Source organism: Urocitellus parryii, chromosome 1, assembly GCF_045843805.1.
Source record: "Urocitellus parryii isolate mUroPar1 chromosome 1, mUroPar1.hap1, whole genome shotgun sequence".
Classification (NCBI taxonomy): Eukaryota; Metazoa; Chordata; class Mammalia; order Rodentia; family Sciuridae; genus Urocitellus; species Urocitellus parryii.
Window position 1 is genome coordinate 62,405,873 of NC_135531.1, and position 27,696 is coordinate 62,433,568.

The window sequence follows — 27,696 nt, forward strand, 5'->3', positions numbered from 1 at the left end:
GCTTTTGTTCTTAGCAAAGATCACAGTGTCAACTATGTGTTTTCTGAACACCTGTGATGGGCATTGTCAAATTGCTCTCTAGAAAAATTGTATCCAGCTCTGCCTCCATCAGCTCTGCACAAAAGGGCCTCTTTCTCTACAACCTAGCCGATATTGGATGTTACTCTTCCAAAAAGTCTCTTATACCACTAAGTTTTTTAAAAATTTTTTTAATTGTAGATGGACACAATGCATTTATTTTATTTATTTATTTTTTAATGTGGTGCTGTGCATTGGATCTGGTGCCTTACACGTGCCAGGCAAGCCCTCTACCTCTGAGCTACAACCCCAACCAGGCCAGTAAGTTTTGACCAATAATCAGGAAGTCTGTTTTCTGAGCATTCTGATTTCCCATGCTGTGGTTTCAGCCAGTGCTACCTGTTTGTTTGGGTTCTGTGTATCCTGCATTCACAAAGATGTCTACTTGGTGAAAGCTCAAAGGTAAAGATAATTAATTGAGTGCTTTACTATAACAGAACAGAAAACTGCATTGCTTGCCCTGTACCCCCAGTAGCAGATCCTGCAGGATCCTGGAAAAAGAAATGGTGGCCTCAGGTAGCCAATCCACTGAGTCTCTCTAGGTAAATTTAGATTGATTTTGGCAACAAGTTATGTTACCCTTCACAAAATGTAATTTCTTAAAGCAACTCTAAATGATATTAGTCTGGGCAGATAAAAGGTTCTTCGAGTTTTCTTCTAATAATGATGACTTACAATATATTAGAGACTACACGAAATGCTTTGCATATATTACAGTCTCACCAAATCTATGATGTGACTTCCATTATTGGCCGTTTTCTCAGAGAACTAGGAGATTACTTCAAGGTCACTCAATGAGTGACTATGGTGAAGGGCCAGGTTAACAGCAGCTGAAACACCTAGGCCCTCTGACTCCTTCCAAATGGGGGCTGCTTCTGCTCCTCAGCACCACTTTTCTCCAGTTCTTTGTGTTCCCTCCTATCTTCCCACATTTCTAGTAATCCATGCCCATTCTTTTTCTTTTTTTTTTGGTGGCTGGGGGAGTACTAGGGATTGAACTCAGGGGCTCTTAACCACTGAGCCACATCCCCAGCCCTATTGTATTTTATTTAGAGACAGGGTCTCGCTGAGTTGCTTAATGCCTCACTTTTTGATGAAGCTAGCTTTGAACTCACTATCCTCCTGCCTCAGCCTCCTGAGCTGCTGGGATTATAGGTGTGCATTACCATACCTGGCTCTGTGCCCATTCTTTAGGGAAAAAATTATAGCATGTTGTTGCAAGTTTCCAGACCAAAGGCTAGCCCTCTAGCCTGCAGGCGATTCCCTGGTTCCTGCTCTTCTAGTGTTTGTGTACTAAATGGCCTCTGATGTTTTTTGTGTTTGGAGAAACTTTGATTAAAAAAAATCCTTAATTATTAGGTTAAATGTGTTCTTATGTGATCATATAGGTACTAGTCCTGGATGAGAGATTATTTATACTAAAAAAAAATAATAATATAAACTGTGAAAGCCTATCACTTAAAAGTTTGCCAGTCATGTAGTTGATTACTTTTAGTGTCTGTTGTCAGGATTGAGCTGAATCATCACTGATGAATTGAAACCTATGGTGTTATCTTCAAAAGTATGAGAACTTACAAGGTTATGCTCTGAGGGTAAGGACAGTTAGTCTGTTTGCCACACTGAGGTATTGGTTTTCCCACAGAGTGTGTATTGGCAGTTTGTCTTGCTCATTCTGGGTAGAAGAAATGTAACTTGGCAGCCTGATATTAAACCTGTGTTTGAGCTTTGGCTTTGCTACTTACTAGTTTTCTGATTTAGGGAAAGTGACTTAACTAATGTCAGTTATGTGACAGTTACTTATCTGTAAAATAAGGATTTTTCTACCTTTTAGGGTTTGATGAATAAATGAATTATTACCAAGTGATTACCATAACATTTGCAGACAGAAAGTGCATAATAACCAAAACACACTATCATTTCTCCATGGGGATGATGAATCCCAAATCCCTGTCCCTGAGTGGGTCTTCTCTTCAGTCTGTCCCGCACTCACACACCAGGGGCAGCCTGCAGGGAACCTCCCACTGCTCCACTCTCCCGGCTCCTTCTGGATCCTTCATCCCAGCAACTGTGCCACTTTCCACCTAAAGCTTACTCGAAACACCTGATGGTCATCCTGGACTTCCTCCTCCCTCCCCATTGCTTCTGATCAGTCCCTAGGCTGTCCATTCTTAAGCTCTAACATCTCTAGTTCATGCTTTGCTTGTCACTGCCCTAATGGGCTTGCTTCCCCTGTAAATACATTATAGGTGTTTTCCCAAACATGGGCACTTCAGGGACTACTCACCTGTAGGTGTTAGGTTTTTCAGGATGTTGGCTATAAAAAGCCAAGGAGTTGCTAATAGCTACATGTTATTTGATTGACTTCTCTTTCCCATATGGTTTTGTTTTTTCTACTTCCTCTATTTGTGTCTCTATCTGTATCCTGTGAACCTAAGCAAAATTAGCAGCAGCTCACATCTTGAAGACTTATTTTGCAGAACTCCTCAGGGTAAGGAAAGGAAGCTGCAAGGAAGGAGATAGCAGGGGCATCGGTGGGAGGGCCTCAGCAATGACTAAGCGGCTGCAATGGGCCTCAGAAATTAGGACAATTATTGGGTTTTACTGATTTGAAGAGTAGTCTGCCCTTATCCTTTAGTGTTTGAGTTGAAAAGGTATTGATTTATTTGAAATTGCTTAAGTAAGGTCTGCATAAAAGAACTGTCTAGGGTAATACTGTTCTGTTAGGCAGATACTGGTTTTTGTTAGGCAAAGAAGTTAAGGGGATCATCTAAGAATAAGTAGAATGTGTGTTCCAAGATTAGTCATAGAAATTTGTTTGAGTGGCGAAACTGCTGGGTAAAAACTAAGGATGGAAAGAAAGCACATGGGAGGATTCCTCAGCCTCTGCTGAAATATAAGTCAGGGTCTTTTCTGTTTGAGGATTAACTTTTGAGAAAGCATCAAAAAAAAAACCCTCCCAGTTTTGCTTGGGTTATTCAGATCATGATTTGCTTGGAAAACTTACTAAGGAGGATGACTTTGCCAGCTTCTAATTATGATCTCTATTAGAAACCTGGCACCTGACATGTATGTTTAGAAACCGAAGCATAAATGTACTTTCAGCTGTCACAAGCCCTAGGCCAGGGAAAGAAATAGCCATTTTTGTTTATCAAATAGTAAGTGCTTCTTGGTATATGGATAATTGAATATGTTTATGAAAAAAGTATTTAGTATCATTAAATTTATAAATTAGAAATCAAACTATTCCGGGTGAGGCCTCTTAGGCAGGATTATGTTCAGGAAGCGTGGATTTGGGATGACTCCATATGGTTGGTACTTTTGTTGAAAGAGGAGAATGTGGCTTCCATTAACTTTTTGTCACAAATGTAAAGAAATATTTAGAAGCATTTTTCTCATAGCTTTACTTTAAGGTGTTTGTGTAGTACATGAGAGTTTTTTTTCCTATTTAAAATTATATTGATGCTTCTCTAGGGAAGAAACATATACTTATCTTGAAGTTAAAGACAACCTGTGGTAGGGATATTAGTAACAGAATAACTGAAAATACTTGAATGTCTTTTTTCTATCAGAAATATTATGTTAGTGTTTAAAATAGATTTTGATTAAATTACACACATCATATTGAAGCCAATATACTTAGACTTGAAAGAATGAGTTTGCAAAATCTTGTTTTAATTTCAATTCTGAGGAGGGCAGGGGAGCACATTGTGAAAATACATATGCACAGGAACCTAATCAATGCTAGACAAACAAAGTATTACTTTACAATATAGTAGGATAACCACAAATTTGAAGGCTCAAATTGAGTCCATCAGCTGTAAATACAATTTTATATTTGGCTCAAGTGGCTATTGAATATCAAGTGGTGCCAAGTTCCTCCAAAGCACCTAAGGACCCCCTCAGCCTTGGAAGGAGTTTCACCACAGTCTCAGAAGAAATCCCAGTCATCCCTTTAACTCTTTTGGCCCTTGGGAGTCATTGCTACCCACACACAGATGTAGGCCAGGGATTCCCAGTGGCCACGTGTTATTGCACAGAGAGGTCTGTTCTAAGCCAGACTCTTATGGCTAAGAAGGTGTGAGATTAGCCCTTAAATAGTGGTCTAGCATTAACATGGTCTATAAAAGCACATTAAGAAATAGCTCCTTAGTGATTATGTACCAGCTACTAGTTATCACACTAACAGGAAAGGCAATATGGCAGCTTCACATTTCACATGAAAGACTAGCACTAACTGGGCCTGGCTTGCTGGCTTCACTTTCATATAAATATAGTGATTATTTTAATTTAGACCCAGGAGAAAATGATTTCATGCCAGTCTTTTCTTCACATAAGATTCGTGTAGCATTAAAATTGTTAGGGGTTAATGACTTGGCCATGAAGGCAAAAATGTGTAACTCTCCTTTGCCAAAACAGAAACATCCCTGTTTTGACTCCTGTCCAGTTTCCAAAAAAACAAAACATACATACACCTTTGTTATTGCACATCTTTCACACAAACTTGTGTATGTATAAAATATATATATATATATATACTTTTTAAATATGCTACACATAAAAAAGACTATGGCACTTTACAGAATACATGTTTAACAAAGATCATTACACCACAGATGTTTGAAAACTATACAAAAACCCTTACACAATTAATGTAACATTGTTGAATTAGCACACAGGTTTAAAGAATCCACAAACCCCAAGGCAAATACTTCTGCCTTAGAGTTCATTGAGAAGCCCAGCCCACGATAGAACTTTTAAGCACAAATGCAGGCAAAATAAATTATACTTTCCTTTTAGTAGTAATGGTCCTACTTATTAGAAAAACGTGAGTGGGTCAACAAGTGGTTTTTTAAAAGAGCCATGCAGAAGAGTTTTGATATAGAAAGCCTGATTTTTAGATGGTCCTTTCATCCCAAAGTCAGTCTAATGGATTAAAGATTTAGAAGACCCACTATCTCTGTCTCTGGTAGAAAATTCAGCCTCTGCTCTGCTGTAGGAAGTTAGTGTTCAGGTAGTTTTTAGTAGCTTAGGGTTTTGTTTGTGCATGTGCCATTTTTGGTCTTTTATAACATTCAAATTAACCAAATAAACACTGTCAAGTGACTTTATGAGAGATCACATTTTCACTTATGAATATTACCAGGTTGATTGAAGGGTACACTGCCACTTAGTCAAAGAGCATGTGATAGACATGTTCAGGGGGTCTTCTGGGGTTAGGATTTTTAAAGCAGGAGACTGAGATTTTAAAAAAAAATAGTGTTAGAAAATTCTCTCTGTTGTAAAGAAAAATGATAAGAAAAAAATTATTTTTATCAAAATTTGCCTGATGATGGAAATTGCTTTTAATGATAAGTATTGCCCACATGCTAGCAGAGGGCCTTAGTGAGAACACTGTAAATTCAATCAGGGACAGGCACCTTCTCCAGTGGCTTCCATAGACTGTTTTCATGTGGCTGGAGAGATGGTTAATGTTTCCTGAGCCTTTACTGAGGTTGCTAGGAAGATTTCTGTTTACACTTCTCTGAGGGGGGAAAAAGATAGGATTTAAACCTTGCTTACTTTGAACTTTGGTTTAAAAATCATAAATTAAGACCTGGTTCCATATTCCTCACTCCTCTGATCCTTAGACTTTCATCTGTTAGATAAGTTGGTTTCTAGTGTAGGCCAAAGGACAAAATGTAATAAAACTTTAGTTGTCCTATTCTGTATATAAATAAAGTACTTATTTATTCTGTACAAGGCTTAGTTCCAGACTCATGATTCACCAGGCTTTAACATGATTCACCAGGGCAAGGCTGTAAAAATCTAAGTCAGGGTTGTATACCTGATGTACCACACAATAACTTGCCAGTAAAAGGGGCCTAGTGACTATTAAAATTTCAAAACCACCCTCAAGCAAGCAGATTAAGAAACCCACAGAGACCTACACTTTCAATCTTTCCTCAAATCTGGCAGGTCCACCCCACTTCCTTCAGGTGCTAAGGAGTGTTCCCATGTCATTTCTGGCTACTTGGGTCATTCCGATTACAATCTTCCTGAATCAATGTATTAGAAATTTAAGGAAACTAGATGAAAAGCCTGAATCCTTTTTAATAGTGGTGCTTGATTGTTCTTGTAAACAAGTGTGGGCAGGTGTGATGAGTTTAGTTTGGTTTGTGTTTTTTGCATTAACTTTCTACTCTGTTTTTCTGGGGACAAAGTCTTTGATGCAGCTCTTTGGTTGCAGCAATTTAATGTTATTTCAATCTGCTTTCAGGATCAACACCAGTGGCTACAGAAACTTAACTCTTGTGACTACCTCCCTTTTTTCTGCCAAAAATGCCATTCTGCTGCTAACTTTAAGGGTCACCAAACAGAAAATGTCTCCTTGAAATGCTGAGATTCTTGTGGTCCCTCCCAGTGAACATCTAAATGAGCCACAGCTAGTTTGGAGATCACGGTCCTCCGAAGGTGGAAACAGAGTTAAGTTTTCCTTTGGCAGTCAAAGCACAATCCTAATCCTGGGAGAAAACTGTGATGGGGGGCGGGGAGAGGAGAGTGGACCAGCCTGGGCCCTAGCCTGTCTGCTGAGAAGAGGAAAGAATTTGTCTTCAACTGGCAAGGTTCTGTAGTTTTAGTCTCACGATTGTACTGGTCCTTAATTTTTCTTTATTCAAAAGTTTCTAAAATCTTAGAGAGTGACAGTTCTTTTTATCCACCTTACCCTGAATTTAGCCTAAAATTAAGTTCTACTGCAAGTTTCCACACTGTCCCTGCTGATTCCTTTTGGTCAGCTAAGCAAGAGACAGTGTCTTGCTGTGTCCTTTAGCACACATTCTATCCCCAGTAAATTTGCAGACTTCCTTTTAGTCTTCAATTGAGACACCTTGAAAAGAACTACACAGAAAACCAAAACACCAACCCTAGACTGCATGTGGAGGCAGATGCTCACAGGTGTGCAGCTTTGAGGCACAAATGTGCCTCAAAACAGCCTGCAAAGCTGGCTAACAGTCTCCCATTTTATCAGAAATTCAGATGCCTTTATGATTCAAATCATTATCCTTCATGGAGCCCTGGGGGAGGTGGAGTCTGACAGGACTCCTTGACTACAGTCAGGGTCTCAGACTATTTTCACGTTCCATCCCTTGTCATTTGCACTGCAGCCCTCCTGTTCAGTAACTTTGCCCGTCATTGGTCCTGCTAAAGCCTGGGGCTGTGGAATGTGGCTTTGATAGGTACAGGCTAGTTCTCCACATGATTCAAAGGATGAGGACTGTTTCACAACATTACACAAGAAAGAAAATGGCATTAATGTCTCTTCCAAACTAAAGGAGGCAGATAAGGTTCTTCCCCTCTTCAATTTCTTCTTGTACTTTGTCACTGGAAGTTGCAATTTCTGCTTGTGCGGAGAAGACAGCACAGATGAAGGTGAGGACTGTGCCACCAATGGCGGTGTAAAAGGCCCAGCCCAAGGAGCAGTCTCCAGGTCTGTAGGCAGATGCATAATGTCCACAGTAGTCTATGGCTTTCTGGCAACCCCAGCCAGCAGGGTAGAGTATCAAACCGAGGATAAGGAATAGGCCTGCAGGAGAGAAGAGAAAACAGGTTAAGCCCCCTGGTGCTCCAACCTACAGTAGGTTCAGATCTGCAGAAACAGTTACTTGATTTGCTGGCTTTGGGCTATGGCACCCATTCTTCAATAGAAAGTGTTAGGGACGGTTTTATGCAACTCATCTGACCTGAGCAGGAAGTATCAATTTATCAGCACTATTGTCAGCCACTTTTGTACATGTTGGAACATGGACTCATTAATACTTTCTTCTAGAAAAGCAAATTAACTTGTCTGTTACTGTGTCTTTGCACAAGACTACTACAGTGAACATTTCCTTTTGTTCCAGTGCAGACATGGAAAACTAAAGCCCTCAAGCCAAATGTGGCATTATAAATAAAGTTTCATGGAACATTGACACGTCCATTCATTTCTGGGCTGCCTGTAACTGCTTTGGTGCTGGAACAGCAGAGTTAAGTAGTTCCTATAGGCCACATGGCCTACAAACCCCAAAATATTTATAATCTGGCTTTTTGCAGAAAAGAGTTTGCCAACCTTGGCCTAACAGAATTCACACAGAATCATCAAATCCCAACCTTGGTTAAACACAGGGGTCAGGAGCCTTGAAGGAAACCGGATCATAACCTGATTGTCACTGCTTCCAACAAGCCCACAAGGAATCTGTTTGTTAGTATTTACCAATAATCAATTGCATGCCCGGAGCAGAGATTTTGATTGTAAACCTCTTAAGAATTTTCTGTCTGGATGCTTTTAGCCTTGAGTAGACACTAAAATTATGCCTCCATTTTATTGACCACCCCATCACCATGTCACAGTAAGCATCCACCTTGCTATTCCTCCCAGTTTTACTGCTCACTGAACAACTGGATGTAGCAATTTAAGGCTGCCTTTCCTGCCTGTTCTCATCAGAGCTAGGACTAGGGAGAGGCAACTAAGGTACAGATTTTTACTCTAAATGTGCTTGTGGATGCCTGGCTTGCCTCACCCTCACCCTCAGTGGTGGCACTGGCCACCACTCATTAGCAGAGGCTCTTATAACAAGGGTTCCAAATCTTACCCAACACTTTCGGTCTGAAGTATTATTTAAAGGCCTTTTTGTTTGTTTGCATCATGTGGGGCAGGAAAAAAACTCTTCTCTGCAAAATGACACAAGATTGCTAAATCAACCAAAAAGTCCTAGTTTTCATAGACCTTGGAACATCAATTTTACCTTTGTAAATTGAAATCTTAGATTGCAGTTCTCTTTCTTTTCCTACCTTAACTGAAATTCTCTGGGTTCATAATGCCAAAGCTTTTAGGTCATTTGGAAACTTTCTCACCCAGAGAACGTGAGTGGATCTGTGGCAGTATGGACTTTTTTGTTGTCTTTGCAGTACTGGAGACTGAGCCTGGGACCTTGTGGGTACTAGGCAGTGCTCTACCACTGAGCTCAACCCCAGCCCTTTTTATTTTGAATCAAGTTCTCACTAGGTTGCCTAGACTGGTCTCAAACTTGCAAGCCTCCTGCCTCAGTCTCGTGAGGATCTGGGATTACAGGTGCAGTAGAGGTTTGAAGGAAGACTGGGGACAGTGTTTCAAGCCACAGATCACAATTTTCATAGCTGTCTTCATCCTTGGATGAAGTCGTCTTGCCCAGCTGGGCAGTTTAATACTACAGTGGTTTTGAGTCTGAATGTCCCCACCTCATCTTGCTGTTCAACTCAGAGGACCTCATGGGATTTTCTAGGAGAGGTGGACCAAAGGTGCTCACTGGGTGGTTCACAAGGAAGTCTTTCTGATTCTGCAGCCCTGGACTGCTTTCTCCACAGGTCTGGACACTGGAGCCAGGGAGGCAGTGGCTATAGTCAGGGAAGTACAGAGTACCAGAAGAGCAGCATGGGACATCATAGAGAGGGTTTGTTAGAGATGAAAGGAAGCCAGTTTCCCAAGGCCAGGGCAGACAATGTGAACTGATCATCCTCTGGATTATGGAAAGTCCAGAACCAGCAGTCTAGGAGTGGGTGTCGGCAGTCAAATCAGAGGCTGCCTTACAAGCATGCACCAGGGGAGTTCCTAGAGTGCAAGCCTGTCAGCATGGGACCAGAACAGCGTTATGATGGGTCACAGCAGAGGCTTGCCAAGTTAAGAGTGGGTCAGCTGTTAAGAGCTCTGACTTTGAAGTAAGATAAGGTCTGAATCTACAGTCCGTCTTCTATGAGCTGGGTGATCTAAGAAAAGTTTCTTGACCCCGTTCCTCACCTGTAAAATGGCCTCATCTTTAACTCATAAGTTGGTTGTGAATTTTAAAGTCAGTAAGGAATACTTTCTACAATCATAACAAAGCTGGAACATAGACCAGCAGCAGTCTGCAAGTTAAAGCCTTTGACAGACCTCCCTCATCTGTGAGCACAAGCAAAATCTAACCATCAATAATAAACAGATCTGCTTAGTTTTGAGGGCATATTTTGAAAGGTATAGTTTGGGAAGATGGAAGGATATCAGGCTATAACTTAGTACCTTTGAAACAATAAACTGTTCTCCATTTGAATAGAAGTTTACTCAGCAAGGAATTCTAAAACGATTTAAAGTGATTCTTAAGTATTTCTAAGGTCTAGGACAAGCCCCAGTTAATCCTGTCTGCATCCCACTTTGTCTCCTAGGAAGCTTCACCTATGAGATCTTGATAGTTTCCTCCCTCAGACTCCTAGGTGACACACCACCACTGGGTTTTCTATCAGATGTCTACCCGCGCAGGACTCAAAGGCACCCTTGTTCAGACAGTGTCTGTCTTGAGGTTCTAAGTGGAGGCCCTGGGCAAGGGTATTGCTTTTCCCATTAAAAGACCAAAGTGTTCATATTTTGTAGCTCCAATTAAAGATTAATTGCACAGTTCATTTATACTGTGGCTTAAATGTAAAATGAATATATTTTAAAATATTAAGGACAGATGACAGAAAGCATGGAGTTCACTATATCATCCCAGCTCTGCCACCCTGTGCTAGGTTCTGGCTGATTGTAGGATACGTGAAATACCTTAATGCAGCATCTCGGATCCTACTTCCTGTTAGGAAGCAGGCTGGTTTAAAATAATAGAGCCCTTCCCCTAATAGCACTGGATCCACTTTCACAGCCTGTTGAGCCCAGCCAGGACACTGACCTCCTTTAGGCATTTTGTTCCCTTTTCTAGGAGCACAGATGGGATACCTTGGGTGCTTCAGTCATCATAAAAGCTTAATACTGCTATATAGCCTTAATCAGTTAGTGACAGAAGACAGCAGGGAGACCTTATAACAAAAGGGTGTCATGCTTGAGTTTGTCAAAAGCCTCAGCTTGAATATAAGCCCACAGGAAAGTCCACATGGGAGGGTGATAAACATCAGGCTATGGTGCATCGCCCTGGGGAATGTGCAGTGTGTGGCAACCACATGCTGCCTGGGGCGGGCAACCAAGATGGCCTCTGCTCCCAGCACTCATCAGAGCTGTCATCAACACAGCCAGTGCCAGGAAAACGCAGGAACTCAAACTGACAGAAAACAGTCAGCCCTTGGGTAAGCAAGAAAATAATTTTTTTTTTTTAAATCATGTTACTTCTCTGTGTATTTAGATAAAGCTGTTTCTACCAAGGAATTACAGAATGACTGGTGATTCAGGTGGCCCTCTCAGGTGACTGCACACTCAACCTTCCCCTCAGGAAGCCCAGATGAGGGAAGTGTGGGCAGCCAGTCTGAATGAATTCGCATACTTGGAGAGGCTCTGTCAGTCACTTTCATAGTGACCTGGATATTGCCCCCATCCTCAAAGTAGCAGAATGTGTCTTCAGACATAGGCCTGTCACCCCATGGATTGAGCTACGCTCACCTGTTCCTTTGTAATATTACGCCTTTGCCCTGTTTGGGATAGAATGTTCCACGGAAATGCTCTTTGTGTGTCCCCTTCTCTTGCTCTCCTTTGGGTATGACCTTCCTTGATGTCAGTCAACCAGCTGACAGCTGACATCAGGAAGCTAGACTCCACCCCTGAAACCTGACCCCTTGCCTCATTTGAATGCCTTCTCCTCAATAAAAATGGCTCAGCACTCTCTCGCTCTCTTTCTGCGGACCCTTAGAGTCAGAGGAGCCATCACAAGAACCCCCCAAAAAGGTATCTCTGTCTCTTGTATGGTTATTGCATGCAGCCCAGTCCCCCTGGAGTGACCCTGAGTGTTTTAGTCATGAGGAACGTACAGCCATTCATCTGTGCCCAGCCTACCCTGGGTCTACACTGTTCTTAGACTGAGAACAGCTTCCCTGGGCAAGTATCCCTGGGCCCTACCTAACAAATGTCACAAGGCTGGGCATGTTTGGTGTGAGGTACTGGAAAAGGCAATATAAGAAAGCAAGTGCCCACAGCCTGCTCTAACAGAGACCTCAACTTGGTGCCTGGCTGAGATACAGCAGGCCGGGCTGGGAGGGGGACAATGCAGGGAGGAATGCTGGCTGGGAGCCAAGGACAACAGGGTCACCACCAAAAGAACCCTAAGTGACCTGGAGAGCTGGTAGCCTGTGCTGTGGCTCAGCTTGACAGGATATGTCTTAGACAGTACTATGTCCTTACCCTGGAGGGATATCCTCCTAACATCTCTTGTCAAAAGCCTCCCAGTTCACTATACCAAGACAGCTGGATGATGCCAGCATCTGCTGATCTTGGGGTCACCTAGCGCATGATTCAACCTTATTGGTGGAATAAAAAAAGTAAATGAAAAGAAACGGATGGCTAGTCACTTGGACTACCCTTCAGATGCCACCTCAAGGTAGAGAGTCTTGATAACCTCAGGATAACCCTCTACATGGTGCTCACCCTTATGGGGCACCAGCTATCCCAGTGTGACCCCTTTCACGTCCTCTGCTATTTTAGTCACATTATACTCCCCCCAGTTTTAGTGACCCACACAGGAATTTGCAGTCTCTCTGTGGAACCTAAGCATTTGGTTTGGGTTTAACTCAAATAATTAGACTACTCGGTCTTCATGTAGGTAGGAACTGTGAACTACTGCTGCCTCCCCAGTGCTCAAAACAGAGGGCACTAACACCAAAAACCCCCACACAGTCCAGCTTTCATCATTCGGCATTGACTGGGAAAAGACCAGCCCCCAAATCATCTTAGGTAACTTCCTTACCACTACCCGGAACCAAATAGCAGGTTTGATTAAGTTTTAATCAAATCCCTTTAGTGGGAAGAGAACTCTGAAGAGTCTTGCCAATCCTCAAGTTTGGGAAGGCTAGACATTGTTGAATACCATGAGCAATACGTCTTTTGGTCTGAAGATGGGCCACTCAAGCCTTAGAGCACAAGGAGCTAGGAAGGGGAGCTAGGTCTCAGCTTCAGCTCATGTATGAGAGAGAGGGAAAGCTCACAGCCCTCATAGCCTTTCCCTGATTTTCTGTCACCTGCTCCTCCCACCAGACCAATCACACAATCGTTACTCTCTGCTGGTCAAAGGACTGGACTTGAGGCTCTATCTTTATGGATCATCTTCCATTTACACAGAAGCAAGTTATTTTTCCCACCTGGAAAGTGAGCTCCCTAAGCCAGGTCCTGTTCTGTGGAATAACTGAGTGAGTCTCAGGCGCTGTACCCCTACTTCCTCTTTTTAGGCTTCCAGACTAAATATCACAACTGTCTAGACCTCAGTTTACAAAGGAAATTTTCTAAGGATGGGAACAAAATATGGCCACCTGTTCTGCGTGTGGAGGAGCTGAAGCAAGCTGTAGTGCTGGGGACCTCTACTGAGTCAGCCATGAAGCGCCTTGTGTCTGCAGAGCGATGCCAGCAGACCACTGTGTGGGCCCGAAGGATTGCTGAGGGAATGCTCAGGAAGTAATTCTGGAGGAGCCCACTGAGTGTTCACAGGTTCCTTGTCCTGTTGGGTACATCATTGAGTAGCCACGGGAAGGTTAAAGCACAGGACACTGTCGGGTTTCTTTCAGACTAGTGATACTCAAGAATATATGTCACTATTCCCCGAAAAAGCTCTCCTATTTATGCCAACCTGCTGGGTTCTCATCCACCTGGAAATACCACCCCCCACACACATCCAAATGTCACTGCTATGAGAAACCCTGGTCACAGTGCTAATTCTGAGCCCCAGTGTATTGACCCAGCTCAGTTCACTGCAGCACAATACCAAAGAGGACACTCTGGGTCCCTCAATCCAGGTGACCATCTCTCTAACTTGAACCCAGCAAGCCAGGCAAGAGTGTGACTGGACTTCTGTATCTAACCCCATTCTGGGACACAGCTTGGAAACCATTTGAAGCTTATTAAGGATGTCAGGTTTGGTCATCAAGTTTAACAAGTACTGATGCATTAGTTAAAAGGAAAACTAAGGACAGTAAACCCTGCATGGATTTTCGAACACCTGCCAGTATTCTGCTTCCAGATGGGAAGCCATACTGGCTTTTCCTTCTCAGTAGCTTTGCTGTTCTTCCTTACCTTCCCTGCTAAGAGCCATAGCCCAGCATGGCATTTTTAGTTTAAAGGTGAGGCTAGCAAGCCATTGAGATGATAATGATTATGTTAAGATGTGCATTCAATTGGATATTAGACCCCTGCTGTCCACCTCGGCCTGCTACTTTGGAGCTCTCAAGGTGACTCCTGGAGAGTTCCCATTGGTTGGGGAAGTGCGGTAGGAGGGATTTCTGGAGGAGGGATTGCCAGTTGGTGTGATGTCCCGGGAGAAGGCCGAGTGCGTGGTGTTCGCGGGAGTTTTGGAAATAAAGTTTGTTCCTGCTTGAGTGGCTCATGATTTTGTGCCCAGCCAGACTGCGGCACTTCCCAGTCTCCAGATGCTGTGTGCCCAGGATGCAGTCCTTTGTCCTCTTGAATGTCTACATTCCCCATATTGATCACATGGGATCATGTGGCTTTAAATACTACCTCATGCTACTGTCTCCTGAATTCCCATCACCAGTTTTGAACTCCAGATTTGCATATCTAACTGCCTACTTGACCGACACTTAGATGTTTAAAAAGGTACTTGAAAATTATGTTCAAACCTGAACTTCTACCATCTGCTCTTCACCCTATTGACCTCATCTCAGCCAGTGGGCATTCAGTTCTCACACCAGCTCAGGTCAGAAACCTTAAGATCATCTTGGACTGCTTTCTCTCTCATAAAGCCCACATTAGCCTATCAGCAGCACTGACTGGCCTTCATTAGGGCTGTTCCTATTGCCCAGAATGCTCTTTCTCCTGATTATTCATATGGCCAGTTTCTTTATCTCCTTCAAGGCTTTGATTGTCTCCTGGTTAATCATACTCTGACTACCTAATTTAAAATCCTGCTCGCCCTCTCACCACTCTCCAGCACACCCACCTCTCTGCCCTAGCCACACCTTCTTACCCATAGCTCCCATCACCTTTTAACATACAAACAATTCACTTATGTGGTTCTGTCAGTCCCTATCAGCTTGAACGTAAATTCCATGTGGATAGAGAACTTGGTGCAGTCTATTCTTTGTGTCCCAATTACCTGGAACAATGGTGGGTGTGTGGTATGTGCTTAATAAATATTTGTTGTTTGAATAAATTAACAAAAAGCTAGAGTGACACAATTATAGTACATTTATAAGTGAAGCCACTGTAGAAAGTTCTTGCCAAGTTTTCAAACTATTTGGAAGAAAAGCTTTGGTAGATAACAGGAATCCTAGGGGTTGATAATTAGGGCAAGGAGAACTCCACCCACGCTGTGACTGCTGAAACACACGTAGGGGCCAAACCATGGGCCTGGCTTAACTGCTGCTCTGAAAACCTCCTTCCTAGCTGCAGAAAATGGTTCTTGGTTGGGAAGCACATAGAAAAAGGAAGTAATTCGATTAAGTGTAATAAATTTTCAGTTTATCTAGAGACCAGCCTAACTTCAGTCATAAAACTGTTTCCACATATGCCTGGCTGTGGTGAGGGCAGTTTTAGAGGCCGACTGGTAGAACTGGCCAGGGTACTGCTGGGAGGGAAGCAGGGTGTGGGGAGAGCTGGAGAGAAGGCAAGAGGATGAGCGGGCAAGCAAGGAGTGCGGGGGACCACGCCAGCGGCATGAGAGGCACGGTGGTCTCAGAAGCACTGTGAGCCTGCGGAGGACGGAGGCCAGCAGGGAAGCAATGGCATGGAAGGCACGCAGGGCAGGCAGGCTGTCCCACAGCCCAGGAAAAGGTCCACTCCTTTCAACAGCCCTGAGGACAATTCCTAGACCCATGGGGGGTGGGATAGGTTTTTCTGTTTCCAATAGAATAACCTGTTTAGTGAGGTAACTATATCTGGGGCCACCTGATCACTCCTGTGGTTTGGCAACTGGTGTACACAGTCAACCAACATTCCTATGCAGCCAGTTACCACTTAACTATAAGCTTCCTTCTCTTTTCTATCTAAATTTTTATTAATGAATCTTCCGCGCTGACAGCTGGAAGTCATTTTGGATGTCCCTAAGCTATCTGTGGGGCATCAACTGTTGGCAGGTGGGCACATTTTCTCTTTTACAATATCTCAAGGCAAAGTGTCAGCTACCATAAAGACAACGTGGAGGACACACACATCCTACCACACCTGGCTCCCTATCCATCAAATTGGCCATCAGGTTGTTATTGTCCCAGAGAGCATGGTGTAGACTGTATGCTTCCCAGGTGCAGGGATTTTGGAGACATTTTGCAGCAATGATCCTCATTCACCAAGTCAGGTAGGCTCCCTATACTCTGTGGTAGACACAGAAGACACACATGATATACAATTTAGAAAGTATTTCATGGGTAAAAAATTTAAATAAAATGGTTAGCTAATAACTGGGAGGTCAAAATTTTTTATTTTGCTAATAAAAAGACACCAAAAATAACCATTACCACCTCTCACTGTTTCTTAAAAGAATATTTTAACACAAAGGATGTGTTCTGAGAATAAAAACAAATAGTTCTTTAAATTGAATACATCTTGTTCTGAGATCTCTGATTACACTGGCTTCATTTTTGCTGTGGAAGACAAGCATTTTTCAAGGCAATGGTAGATGTGCCCTTCTGGGTGCTGGTGGAGAGTCATCTGTGTGAAGATGGGGACATCTTTCTGAGAAGCCTATTACTGGGCAAATACCAAGGTAAATAGTATTTTCAGTTTTCTTGGAGTCTAGCTGCAAATGTCACTGTATCTCCTTTTAAAAGTTTGAAGAATTTATGGACAAGCTAGACCAGGACCCAACTTTGCCATTTAGTAATTTGCTTCAAGAGCCAGATCAGGAATGAGAGGCCAGAGGGTCCACCAGCAATGGAAAGAGTTTTCAGCTGATGACTAGCTTGTCTTTGTGGAACACATTATATCCACCTGTCAGCTCAGTAGAGGATTAATCATAACATTAGAGATTTCTAATAAGATTTTGAGGGAAAAGGGAGAAAAAGGGAAGAAGCTGGTTGATACTTGCAGGTGTTAATAATTAAAAAAAAAAAAAAACTTGTATTAATCCTTATGCCATCTCCCCAGAGAAATTAGCATGTTATGCATTTTCTGCTAAACACTTACATGGTATAACGGACAAGGAAAATACTCTCTGGGGTGGGGGTGGAGACAGGATGGCAGAACTGCTTAAATAGAATTCTCTGGATGACAGAGCATAGTTATCATAAAAGGACCCATAACCAAGGCTCCCAGAGGAAGTTTCTGTTATAATTACTCAAAATTAATGGCTATCAATTAAGAATCATGTGGTGCCCTCAGGGTGTGTGGCGACACAATCTATAAGATTCAGCTGCAGCTGCTCCTCGCGGCCACCCTAGATCTTTCCCTGCAATGCTGTTTATGTGCACGTTACCTCCCTGGCAGTTTTTAAGCTTCACCCCAAAATTGTTGAAATGCATTCTGACAAACTAATTTAGTCAGATTATTCCTTCCCAGCAGTTGGTGATGAAGCATTATTTCACATTCAGAGTGAGAGCTGCTTGTTAAACTGCTTATCTGCAACTAGAAGAACTTTATGAAATATTTTCTTGATAAAATTATTCACCTGACATGTAGGATTATGATAGCACCAGTTTGGTAATTCAAAATAAACTGCCAACATAAATAGAATGCAGCATAACACAATGAAAGACACTTCTTAAAAAACTTGTTACTAAGCTATGAAATTTTCCAGACAATAAGTAAACTTCTTGCCTGCTGAGGGCACTGGGTACAGATAATGTTAAATAATTACTACAAGATCCAGGTGCCATCTTGTCAACAGAAGGCCACTGTGGTGGCCTCTGTCACTGAACACACAGCCCCTCTGCATCTTGATTTGAAGTTACATCAAGTTGTGGACACGTATTTGTACTGATTCTTCAAGTTTTTTGATACTGGCTTTTCTCAACATTGCTAGATATTTAATAAAGCTACAGGGAAGACCATGTATAATAAGTGGACTCATAAATATGGCTGACTGTGCCATAACACAGTTCTTTATAAGAAGTGTGGATTATTTTAAAGTGGCTTTACTGTTTAGAAGAATGCCACCACTGCCTCGGCTCCTGAAGGAGAGCCTGAACTGCCGTGTAAATACTAAGAAGGGAGCCATGCTTATGGGATTACTTGTTAATGTAACTTGAACATAGATCATCCTTGGCTCTGTGATAATTTATGTCAACAATTAAATGGTTACCATGGCAAACCACTTTCCACATTTTATTTGCTCATCAGTTGCTATATCTTAATTTTAAGAAAGGTTGTACTTTCCTTCTAGACCATGTAACTGATTCTTTAAAAATAGATCCCAATCTCTAGGCTCATATTAATGCCTGCTTTGTCTATCTGCTTTAGGAAGTAGTTTTTAATCTCATGACATGATTGGGCTCTTTATTCCCTTTATACATGATGACATGTTTTTTGCTTCTCTAGAGTATAGTTTATGAAATGATGACCTTCTAAGACAGCTTGAATGCAGACATTCAAGAAATTGTAGACCCAGGCCTTCAAATCTTTGCATATAATAGGCATCCCAAAGCAGCTCCCTGAATTAAAATTTAATTCTGGCCTGCCTTACCATACCATCTCTACATTCTTTACCCCAAGGGATTAGTAAACACTGATGAACTAACTCATCAACGTGTCCTATCTGTGGAATTCTTAAATTGATTCAGACATGGACCTAGTGACCTGATTTCTGGTGGAGGCATCATCTGTCTAGAGGAATCGGGAGTCCCTTTTGGTGAAACAGAAGCCTCCAGTGTCTGGCTCTCACTGAGAAGGAAAAGGAGGGCACACCCCTTTCACACTCCTCTGACTCCTTTTCTGAGGACATTTTGAAGTTAGGCAACCAAGGTCAAAGAGAAAGCTAGGAGAATCTTTTAGGTATAAAATTATGGGATAGGACTCTTCTGTGCTTCCTGAGTTTCTGGTCTCCTTTCACATCTTTAATGATTGGTCTAGTCTTTTTTTGCCTGGGAGTGAATGCACAGGGAGGGGATCAGTCCAAATGAAAGGCTGGGACTAGGTTGGATTGTGGTTATCACCTTGATACTTAAGGTTATTTTTTCTACCTTGTGAAAAAGAAATACCAGTCCTAGATGGTTGTGATATATTTTGCATACCCACTTATACTTCCATACCCACTCAGATTCTGGACAAAAGCAATTCTGCACGCAGCAATGGCAAAACCATTTGCTCATTTTCTCAGAGTCTTATTTTCTTTTTTCATATTGTCCTTCTTCACACTCAATCATTTTGCTCACTTCCAAGAAAGCTGAACCTCCCTCCCGGCCCCCACCACCACAGGCCCTGGGCCACCACCAAAGAGCCATTCCCCTGACCACACCCCTTCACCCCTGCCCTACAGAGGCCAGGTCTAGCCCAATCTAGCTGATCAGACTGGTGAGGCAACTTGCTGAGGCAATCCTGCTGGACTGAGACCCACATGGACAGATGATGGCAAGAGGGAATGTACAGTGTGAGCATCAACAGGACAAAAGAAGCAAGCATGGGAGGGAAGACCAAAGACAGCAGTCAGCCAGGCCCTGAAGCTCAAGCGCTAGTCCAACCCCCACGGAAACCCCAGCGGTATAGGCCCAGCCAGCACAATTGAGCCAAATCCTGAGCTCATTTTAATGGCTTCTGTCCCAAACCTGAGTCACTGGGGATTCCATGGGCTTCTAAGAGAGCCCTGCATGCACTTCCAAAAACAAACTGCACTATGCTGTCATGGAAAACCTGGATCTTTGCATTCTACAGTTTCACTATGGATTACATCCAGGTCACAACCTAAGGAAGACAGCTGGCAAAAAAACAACCCGCTGGCCGATTACCCAGCTTTTGTAATGAATCCCAGAGGGCTGTGAACCCACGTGTGTTTCTAGCTCTGCCAAGTCCTGGCCAAGCCTCACCTAGTGAAGACCAATCAGCCTGTGATTTATTCTGCCAGGGGAGTCTGAGAAGCCACCTGCAATCAAGACTCAACTGTGGAAGCTGCCTCCAGAAAGAAAAGGAATGGAGAAGTGTGTGACAGGAGGAAACGGAGTGGGAGGAAGAGGTTTGTTTTCCTATTGATTCTATTACTACCTTCTGCTCTGAGAGAGAGAGAGAGAGAGAGAGAGAGAGAGAGAGAGAGAGAGAGAGATCTGAAGACACACCTGATCACACAGAGCCCCAGGACTGCTCTTCACCTTGCAGCCCTGTCATAGGCAGAGTGCTATATAATGAATTTACCATGTGAACAGAACAAAATCAAGTCTACAATTATAAAAGATGTCCCTATTCCTCAGAATGCAGCAATTCTGGAAAACACAAAAATATACTTTGAAATTTGTCAAGAAAGCAGAAATATTTTAATAAGTATTGTCATCTGGTGCCATCATTCACCATAAGCAAGCACTGTGCTGGAGTCTTCCTTGTGTTATCTAATACTCAAAGCAGCCTTGAGGTATGTATAAATGAAAAAACAGGCTTAAACAAGTGAGGCAAATTGGCCAAGGTTTCACAGCCACTTTAAGGCGAGGTGTGAACTCTTAACCACTGCCCAGAGTGAATGCGGGACATCATGGGTTCACCATGAGGATGTGTCAGCTGGTGCCCCTGTTAGGCAAGGCCTCAAAGGCAAATCCTTCTACCTGTTAACAGTCAATTGTTGTTTTTTGTTTTTGTTTGTTTTTGTTTTTGAAGTAATTTCAGGTAGGAATTTCCACTGCTAGCTGATTCTTTCACACTTAACTTCTAATATCAAGACTTTAATGATTTATATTTTTTATTGACAGGGCTATATAACCCTATGGTCTACTTATTCCTTAAAATTAGGGGTGGCAAAGGAAAATGCTGTCTATATAAATTTCCATCTAGTCACATTTTATAAAAATGTCATTTTTGCCAAAATGCAAGTTGTAAGACAAAACCCAGCCACAGTGTACTTCTAAAGAACCCTTGTGTTGCTCTGGCAATGGCCTCCTTTCTCACCATTTGTCTCAATGCTGAATAGATTCAGGATTGGGGGGGCAGGGCGGGGAGGCATGGAGAGGAAAGACTGGTGCTCACAGCTGCAAGTCCTTGGCTGAGGCTGGGCTGACCAGGTGCTAGGACAGTCTGCTGGCAGAAGAGAAAGCAAGTCAGCTGCTCTGGACACTGGTATGGCAACTTTCTTGGCCATCCAATTCAGGACAAGGGCTGCTGCCTGCATTGGCTTGAACGGCCTGATGAGGACCTGCGTCAGGGAGAAAGCCCACCGAGTCCCTTTGCAGAAAGTGCCCCTGAACACATGAAACATGGCTTAGTCCATCTTTCTTATTATTTCCTTGCTGAGGTGTGGTGTTAGGCTGCAAAGGGAAAAGAAACCACTTCTTTCCTGGGTTTCAGTGCTCAGGGGCCCCTGGAGAGCAGAGTGACTAGACAGGAATCTCTGCCTCCTGCCAATTTAAAATTGTGAGTAATTTCAGAATTTTTGAGATGCTGTCTAAGTAGTGTGGAGAGAAAGTTAAAATTTCTTTAGAAAACTCAGACTTTGAAAGAGACAAATGACCTGCAGACTGGCCCCTTGGGTGTACTCTTACCTCCTTCACAATTCTTCTCCCCAAAGGCCTTATGCCTAGAGAAAAGCTAGAAAACCTCACTGGAGTGTACAAATAATACCTAAGAAATATGTACTTCACATAAATGACACACCATTTATGTGAAGCTACAAACAAGAACACAAAAAGATGTGTTTAATCCATACTTGCAGAGGTGGAATTCACTGGACTAATCCATTATTCAAAACTGCATATTAGTAGCCTACAAAATTAAAGGGTGTTTATGCTGCTGCTTAATGACTTCAAAAGACAGGTTTGGTGTTGGGGCCCAAGATGTCCCACCTCATGATGTAAAAGGCCAATAGTTTGCTAGAAGGCAGATCAGTAGTGATGAGAAGTATTCCTCGAGAAGCAAGCCAGGAGTCTAACCTGCATACCATCATACTGATAAACCCACAACCAAGGCATGAAATCATGGAGGATGGGCAAACTCAACATAGTGAGGGAAAGTTAAACAAATCCTCCTCTCTGGTCAACCAGGGATCTTCAACAAGATTTATAAATTATGTGTGCTGGCTTCACTTTATCTACATGTTTATTTTGACTTTTCAAAAGCCTTTGGTAATACTTTACAAAAGTTTTAAGGTAAACACCTGAGGTACTTTGTGTCTGATGGGACCTCTGACCAAAAAAAAAAAAAAAAAAAAAGTGTGTGTGTGTGGGTGAATTCTGTACTCAAAACCTTTTGTATTTAACATTTCTGGAAGGTGAAATGCCAAACCCAAGGGGATATACTTCAGATTTCAGAAGTAAATCAAAAGAGGACAATCAATTTTACAGAATCAGAAATCCAAGATTAAAAAAAAATACACATTTAAGGGTAAGGTTATATTTTCAGAATAGAAATGCTGATGTTCAAGGAGTTGGTACACTCATCTACAGGAGAACTGCTAGTTAGTGGCAAAGCTGAAAAATGGAATTCTGGCCTCCTGGATTCTGTGAGTGCTTAGGATTGCTTTGGTCATTCATGATATGGCTGATCCTAGCAGATAAAGAAATGAGGGTCCTAAGATTTTGCTTTGTGACAAAGTTTAAAGGCCCTGGTATCTGAATGGAGTACTCCCCTCACCCCTGTGAAAGCAAATCAGAATGTAGAGCAGGATCTCCATCATCTCTCTTGGCCCTTTAGGCCTACTCTTTCCTGTAAATGCACACCATACATGGGCCTCCTAAGATTTGAGAAACAGAAACTTTATCTTATCAGCTATTTTGGGGGAAAAAACACCCTGTCATTTGATCTGTTTATTTGGAAGCAAGCCCTGCTGAGCTCAAGCATTTGAGGCAGAGTAGAGTTAATTCATTTGGGGTCTGTTTCTTTGCAGCCCTGGACACAGGGCTCAACACTTATCTTTACACCAAAGAGGCCCATGTTCTCTTAAATTTGCTGAGGAATCACCTGTGCCCTTCATTTAGCGCTGTAGGTGGATTCCTGTTCTTCCCCCTTACAGTTGAGATTTGCATCTTGGTTAAAAAGTTAAAACACCCCCACCTCTGCAAAATTAAAGCAATAGTCCATTCCTTCCACTTCCATGGGATGTCTTCCAACAGCTTCCTGTGTGTTTCTGCCACACAGAGTCCTTTGAGCTGTCCCTTGGGACAGACTGCTGGTCTCTTGGTTCAGGATCCACCTTTCAACAATCTGGAGGAAGTCTAGAAAAGTGCAGGGGGCAGTGGATCTTTTCCTTTAGCTCACAGCCTTCCCTGGGGGAATCACCATAAAGAGCTCATACTTTTCTTCTCACCCATTTCTAACAAGCTCTTTAGTGAGAAACTGCCAGAAAGTGGAAGAGTTAGCTTGCATTTTCTGATCTGAGTGCACAGAACATTCTGTCAAGCTCCAGGAGACAGACAATTTAAATCAGAACAGCATTAAACACAGAGCAGCTGATATTAATTCCTTTCCAGTCTGTATTTTCCCTACCCAACGCTGAAACCATGGGGTGGTAGGAGCAGGCTGGAGGCTTCCTATTGAACACCCACACCCATTTCCTTAGCAGAACACTTGGTGCAGGTGGGACTCACTCTCACCACCATTCTTCCAGCAGATGCAGTGACAAGGAAAGCATGATTTCAATTGAATGGAGAAAGCAAAAAGGAGTAGTTACTCAAACAAAACTCAATAATTTAGACCTAGAGGGAATAAGCCACGAGGAAGTTCAGGCCACACAAGAGAAGGGGTCTTCCTCCTGGGTTAAGAGTTAACACAGGTAAACCTCATTAAAGGGAAGGTCTTTTTCAAAAGCGGCAAGAAGCCAGTGTGAATCAACAAGTGCCAAGCTGCAGTGGAAGTCTGTTTCCCTGGAGTGAAAGCTGTTTCTTTCTGTCCTGCTCACTTACCTGCGATTCCTTGCAAGAGCCCGCAGACGTTGAAAATGCTTTTCTTCATGATGCTTTGCACACACATGGTGAAGACTGACACCAAGGCCACCATGCAGAGAATGAAGATCCCCACGGCCAGGAAAATAGCAGTGGCCTGCCAGAAGCCACTGGCGATCTCGCCGAAGCTCTCAGCGTAGGGCCCGCACAGCGTGTCCCGCGGGAAGTGCTGCACGCCGGGGTTGCGGATGCAGCGGGCATAGATGCCCAAAGTTGGATGGTAGGGCTCGGAGGGACCCCCGCCCGCGCCGGCCGGCTCGGCATTGCCGCGGCTCTTAGCTTTCCCAATCAGCCAGTCCGCGCTCATGAAGGCAATGAGCTCCGCAAAGGCCACCACAATACTTAGGAGGGTCCAGAGCATCGAGCGGCAGGTGACAATGACATGACACATATTGAAGTTCACGGCGGAGAAAGAGGCAGGAATCCACGGGGTCAACCAAAACAGCTAGCCGGCTAGGCGGGAGGCTGCTCAGGAAGGCTGGGAAGGAAGTCGCAGCAGTGGTCATTCACTCCCGCGGCCGGCGGCAGCAGCGCGGTCCCGGGCGCGCGGCATTCGTGCTGAGTGACACCGAGTACTGCGCTGGGCGGCAGCAGCCCCGCGGCGGCCTCACCTAGAGCAGAGGAAAGAGCGGAGGGCGTGAGCGGCTCGCCAGGCCCCGCCCCGCGCCGCCCCCACACTCGCGGGCTGCACCCGCCCCCTCGCGGGACGCCGGCCGCCTTCCCGCCTCGGCCCCGCGTCCCTGCTCCACCCGCTCTTCCCGCTCGGTCAGGTCAGCGACAGAACGGTGTCTAGCACCCTCTGGTCCCCAGGCAGCATGCAGAACCGGTCTTAGCATATATGGGGTTTGTTTCCACTTCTCTGAGACCACAGGCTCAAAACTGGGGCAGCATAGCAGGAGAGAGTGGCCCTAGCACCCACCCACCCCACGGGGGCACCCAGTCATACAGGGGACACAGCTGGCTCCTGATCTCTTATCTTTTATTAGGGAAGGGGGGAGGGAAAAGGCAGTGCAGGAATCCAGATCAAGACAGTGAACTATGTCAGTAGACTGGCTATGTTTTCTTTTCTTTTCTTTTCTTTTCTTTTTTTTTAAAGAGAGAGTGAGAGAGGGGAGAGAGAGAGAGAGAGAGAGAGAGAGAGAGAGAGAGAGAGAGAGAGAGAGAATTTTTAATATTTATTTTTTAGTTCTCGGCAGACACAACATCTTTGTTTGTATGTGGTGCTGAGGATCGAACCCGGGCCGCAAGCGTGCTACCGCTTGAGCCACATCCCCAGCCCCTGGCTATGTTTTCTAAAGTGTGCTGGACTCTGGCTACTGTTCTGGTATTAGATACGCTAAATTCTAGAAAACTTGCACCAAAAACTTTTGCTCGGCAGCAGAGCAACAATTTCCAACTTTTATTGTCTGGAAATGAAATTACTAGCAGAGAAATAAAATTATTTGCTTCCTAGGTAAATGAGAATGTAAAAGGAAAAACCCATGAAAAAGAATAAATGAAATATTGCTACCCAAACTTATCTTTCATCTATTTCTCATATTATTTTAGACAAAATAATTTATATTAATTAAAACTCAAGAAGGGGGAAAACCTCATAGAAGAGTTCATGACTTACTAGGAAAATATATTCAAAACAGAGACATTAATGACCATTAACTATGATTACAACTGAGTGGACTTGTTGACAACAGAAACTTGTCTATGAAGAATGCATCTCTTGAATTGTCCCAATTCATCACATGTGCCTGTGCCTTAGCTTCAGTTCACCCCAGGTCTGGAACTCAACATGCCCATTGTTTCTGATTTCACAGAGGGCTCATTCTGTTCCTGAGGACAAATGACTTCATTACCAGAGGACTTTGCCCCAGTGGCTCAACCCTCTTTCAGAGCCTGAACCCTGAATCAGGGGCTGGCAGTGCTCATCTGCAGCTCTGTTTTCTGCCCCTTCTCCAAGGTCAGGCAGAATTAAGATGCACATATCTGACATCTGGGCATATGGCCCTTCTCTGAGTGTTCAATCTTATTTTGTCAACTCCATGAGAACTACAAAGAACTCCTCGGTATACTGAGCTCTGTTGAGGCAGAGAGCTATCTAAGAGGGAAGGGGGTAGGGAAATAAGGAAGCCCAGTGCCAAAGCTTAACATGCCTGTTTTTACACCAAGCATCAGCTCTGCCTGCTGGTTGAGGTCCTAATGAGTGGCGACTTTACTCTTCTCATGAATCATGATGTCTTTAAAAACTCCTCACATCACTGTTGTTACACAAGATGCTATTTTGAGGACATAGTTAGTGTAATACAGGGAACATATGGACCTAATTGTCAGGGTGTGTGTGTGTGTGCAATGGGGCTGTGCTAAGCACTGGATAAGGGAGAGGTGGTGTGTTCCACTGAGGGAGTTTTAGTGTCCCTCAGGTCTGGGTTCCAAAGCCGCTTCCACCATCACCTGGGTTTACCTACACACTGGAGACAGTAAAGGTATCTAGCACACAAGATGGGTGGAAGGAAGAAACAAGCACATCTTAAAGCATTCAGCACAGTGCCCAGCAGAATAAGAGTTCTGTAAGTATCAACTCCCTTCCTTCAGTAGAAAACCAATTTGCTATGTAAATCAGCCCTTCTCCATCCCTGTCCCTCTAGTTAATGGCAATTTTTCAATGTGAATATACATATTAATCCCTGTGCTAAACTGCAGGACTCTTCTACAATCTCTCAGGTGACTTATATCTTAATGGCTAAGACAGTGTCCGCTGTCCTGGTCAGCAAGCTCAGCTTGGGGTCAGGAATGCAAGTAGGTTGCATTTTCCCAAGAGAAATGCTGTGAAACTTCATAAGCAAGGAAGATGGGGTGTTTGGGCTTAGCAAAGTGGTCCATGTCAAATTGGAGGTAGGACAATTTAAAGGCCCACATCACATGCTTAAGCTCAAAAAATATATTTCCTTCTCTATTTGTGCTAAAACAATCACCAGTTCTTGTATTTGCACTAGAATGGCTGGGATGTGGCCTCTATTCTTCTCTGTTTTGAACTGGAGATAAGATGCTTTCGTCTCTCCCTAATGTTTACTAACTGCTGCTATCAGAGGACAGCCACAATATGCAAGGCTAACTGACTAAAACTGTATCTTCCTGGGGATTCAAATGAAGTCTAATTTAGGGTGCTAGGACAAGGGGAAATCTGGAAAGGCAGCAGGGGGTTTCTGGAATGGTCTGAGTCATATGAAGTGTCCCAGTTAGGCCATATGCACAGAAAGGCACCTGCTGAGACAACATTTCTATCAAAGGGGAAACAGATCTTTGTTATAGATCCTTGTTAGCAGCAGGGATACTGGACATAGCCCTCCTCAGAGCTCCATGAAGCACACTCATAAAACCAGGCCCCAATGCCATTTCATGTAAAAGTCTTCTCTCCATGGGTCACTAAATGCCTTTTTCCTCTAAGCTACCTGACTTTACTACCACATCCCTGATGACTATGGGTAATTTGGACAGCCCTCTGACTTTCAGAAAATAATGTTACAATTGTCACAAAGGTCCACAACATAAACCCTCTTAGCAAATAACTTACATACACACACACAACAAAAACAAACAAACAAAACAGAAAACCAGAATCATACAGAAATCTACAATATCATTGACAGAAAAGAGAGAAAAGAGGAGTTTATAAAGGCTCATCTG

General features: G+C 43.4%; 1 protein-coding gene across 1 annotated transcript in view; it reads right to left on the reverse strand.

Annotated features, from left to right (window-relative positions):
• Positions 1-3,729: 3,729 nt before the first annotated feature.
• The window catches only part of Lhfpl2 (LHFPL tetraspan subfamily member 2), a 148,240-nt gene continuing 124,273 nt past the window's right edge, over positions 3,730-27,696 (reverse strand). Inside the window, exons 4-5 of the mRNA XM_026393290.2 lie at positions 23,980-24,629; positions 3,730-7,639 (exon numbers count right to left, since the gene is read on the reverse strand). Of these exons, the coding sequence (XP_026249075.1) occupies positions 7,383-7,639; positions 23,980-24,409 (687 nt within the window). The 5' untranslated portion in view covers positions 24,410-24,629 and the 3' untranslated portion in view covers positions 3,730-7,382. The remainder of the gene's footprint in view (positions 7,640-23,979; positions 24,630-27,696) is intronic.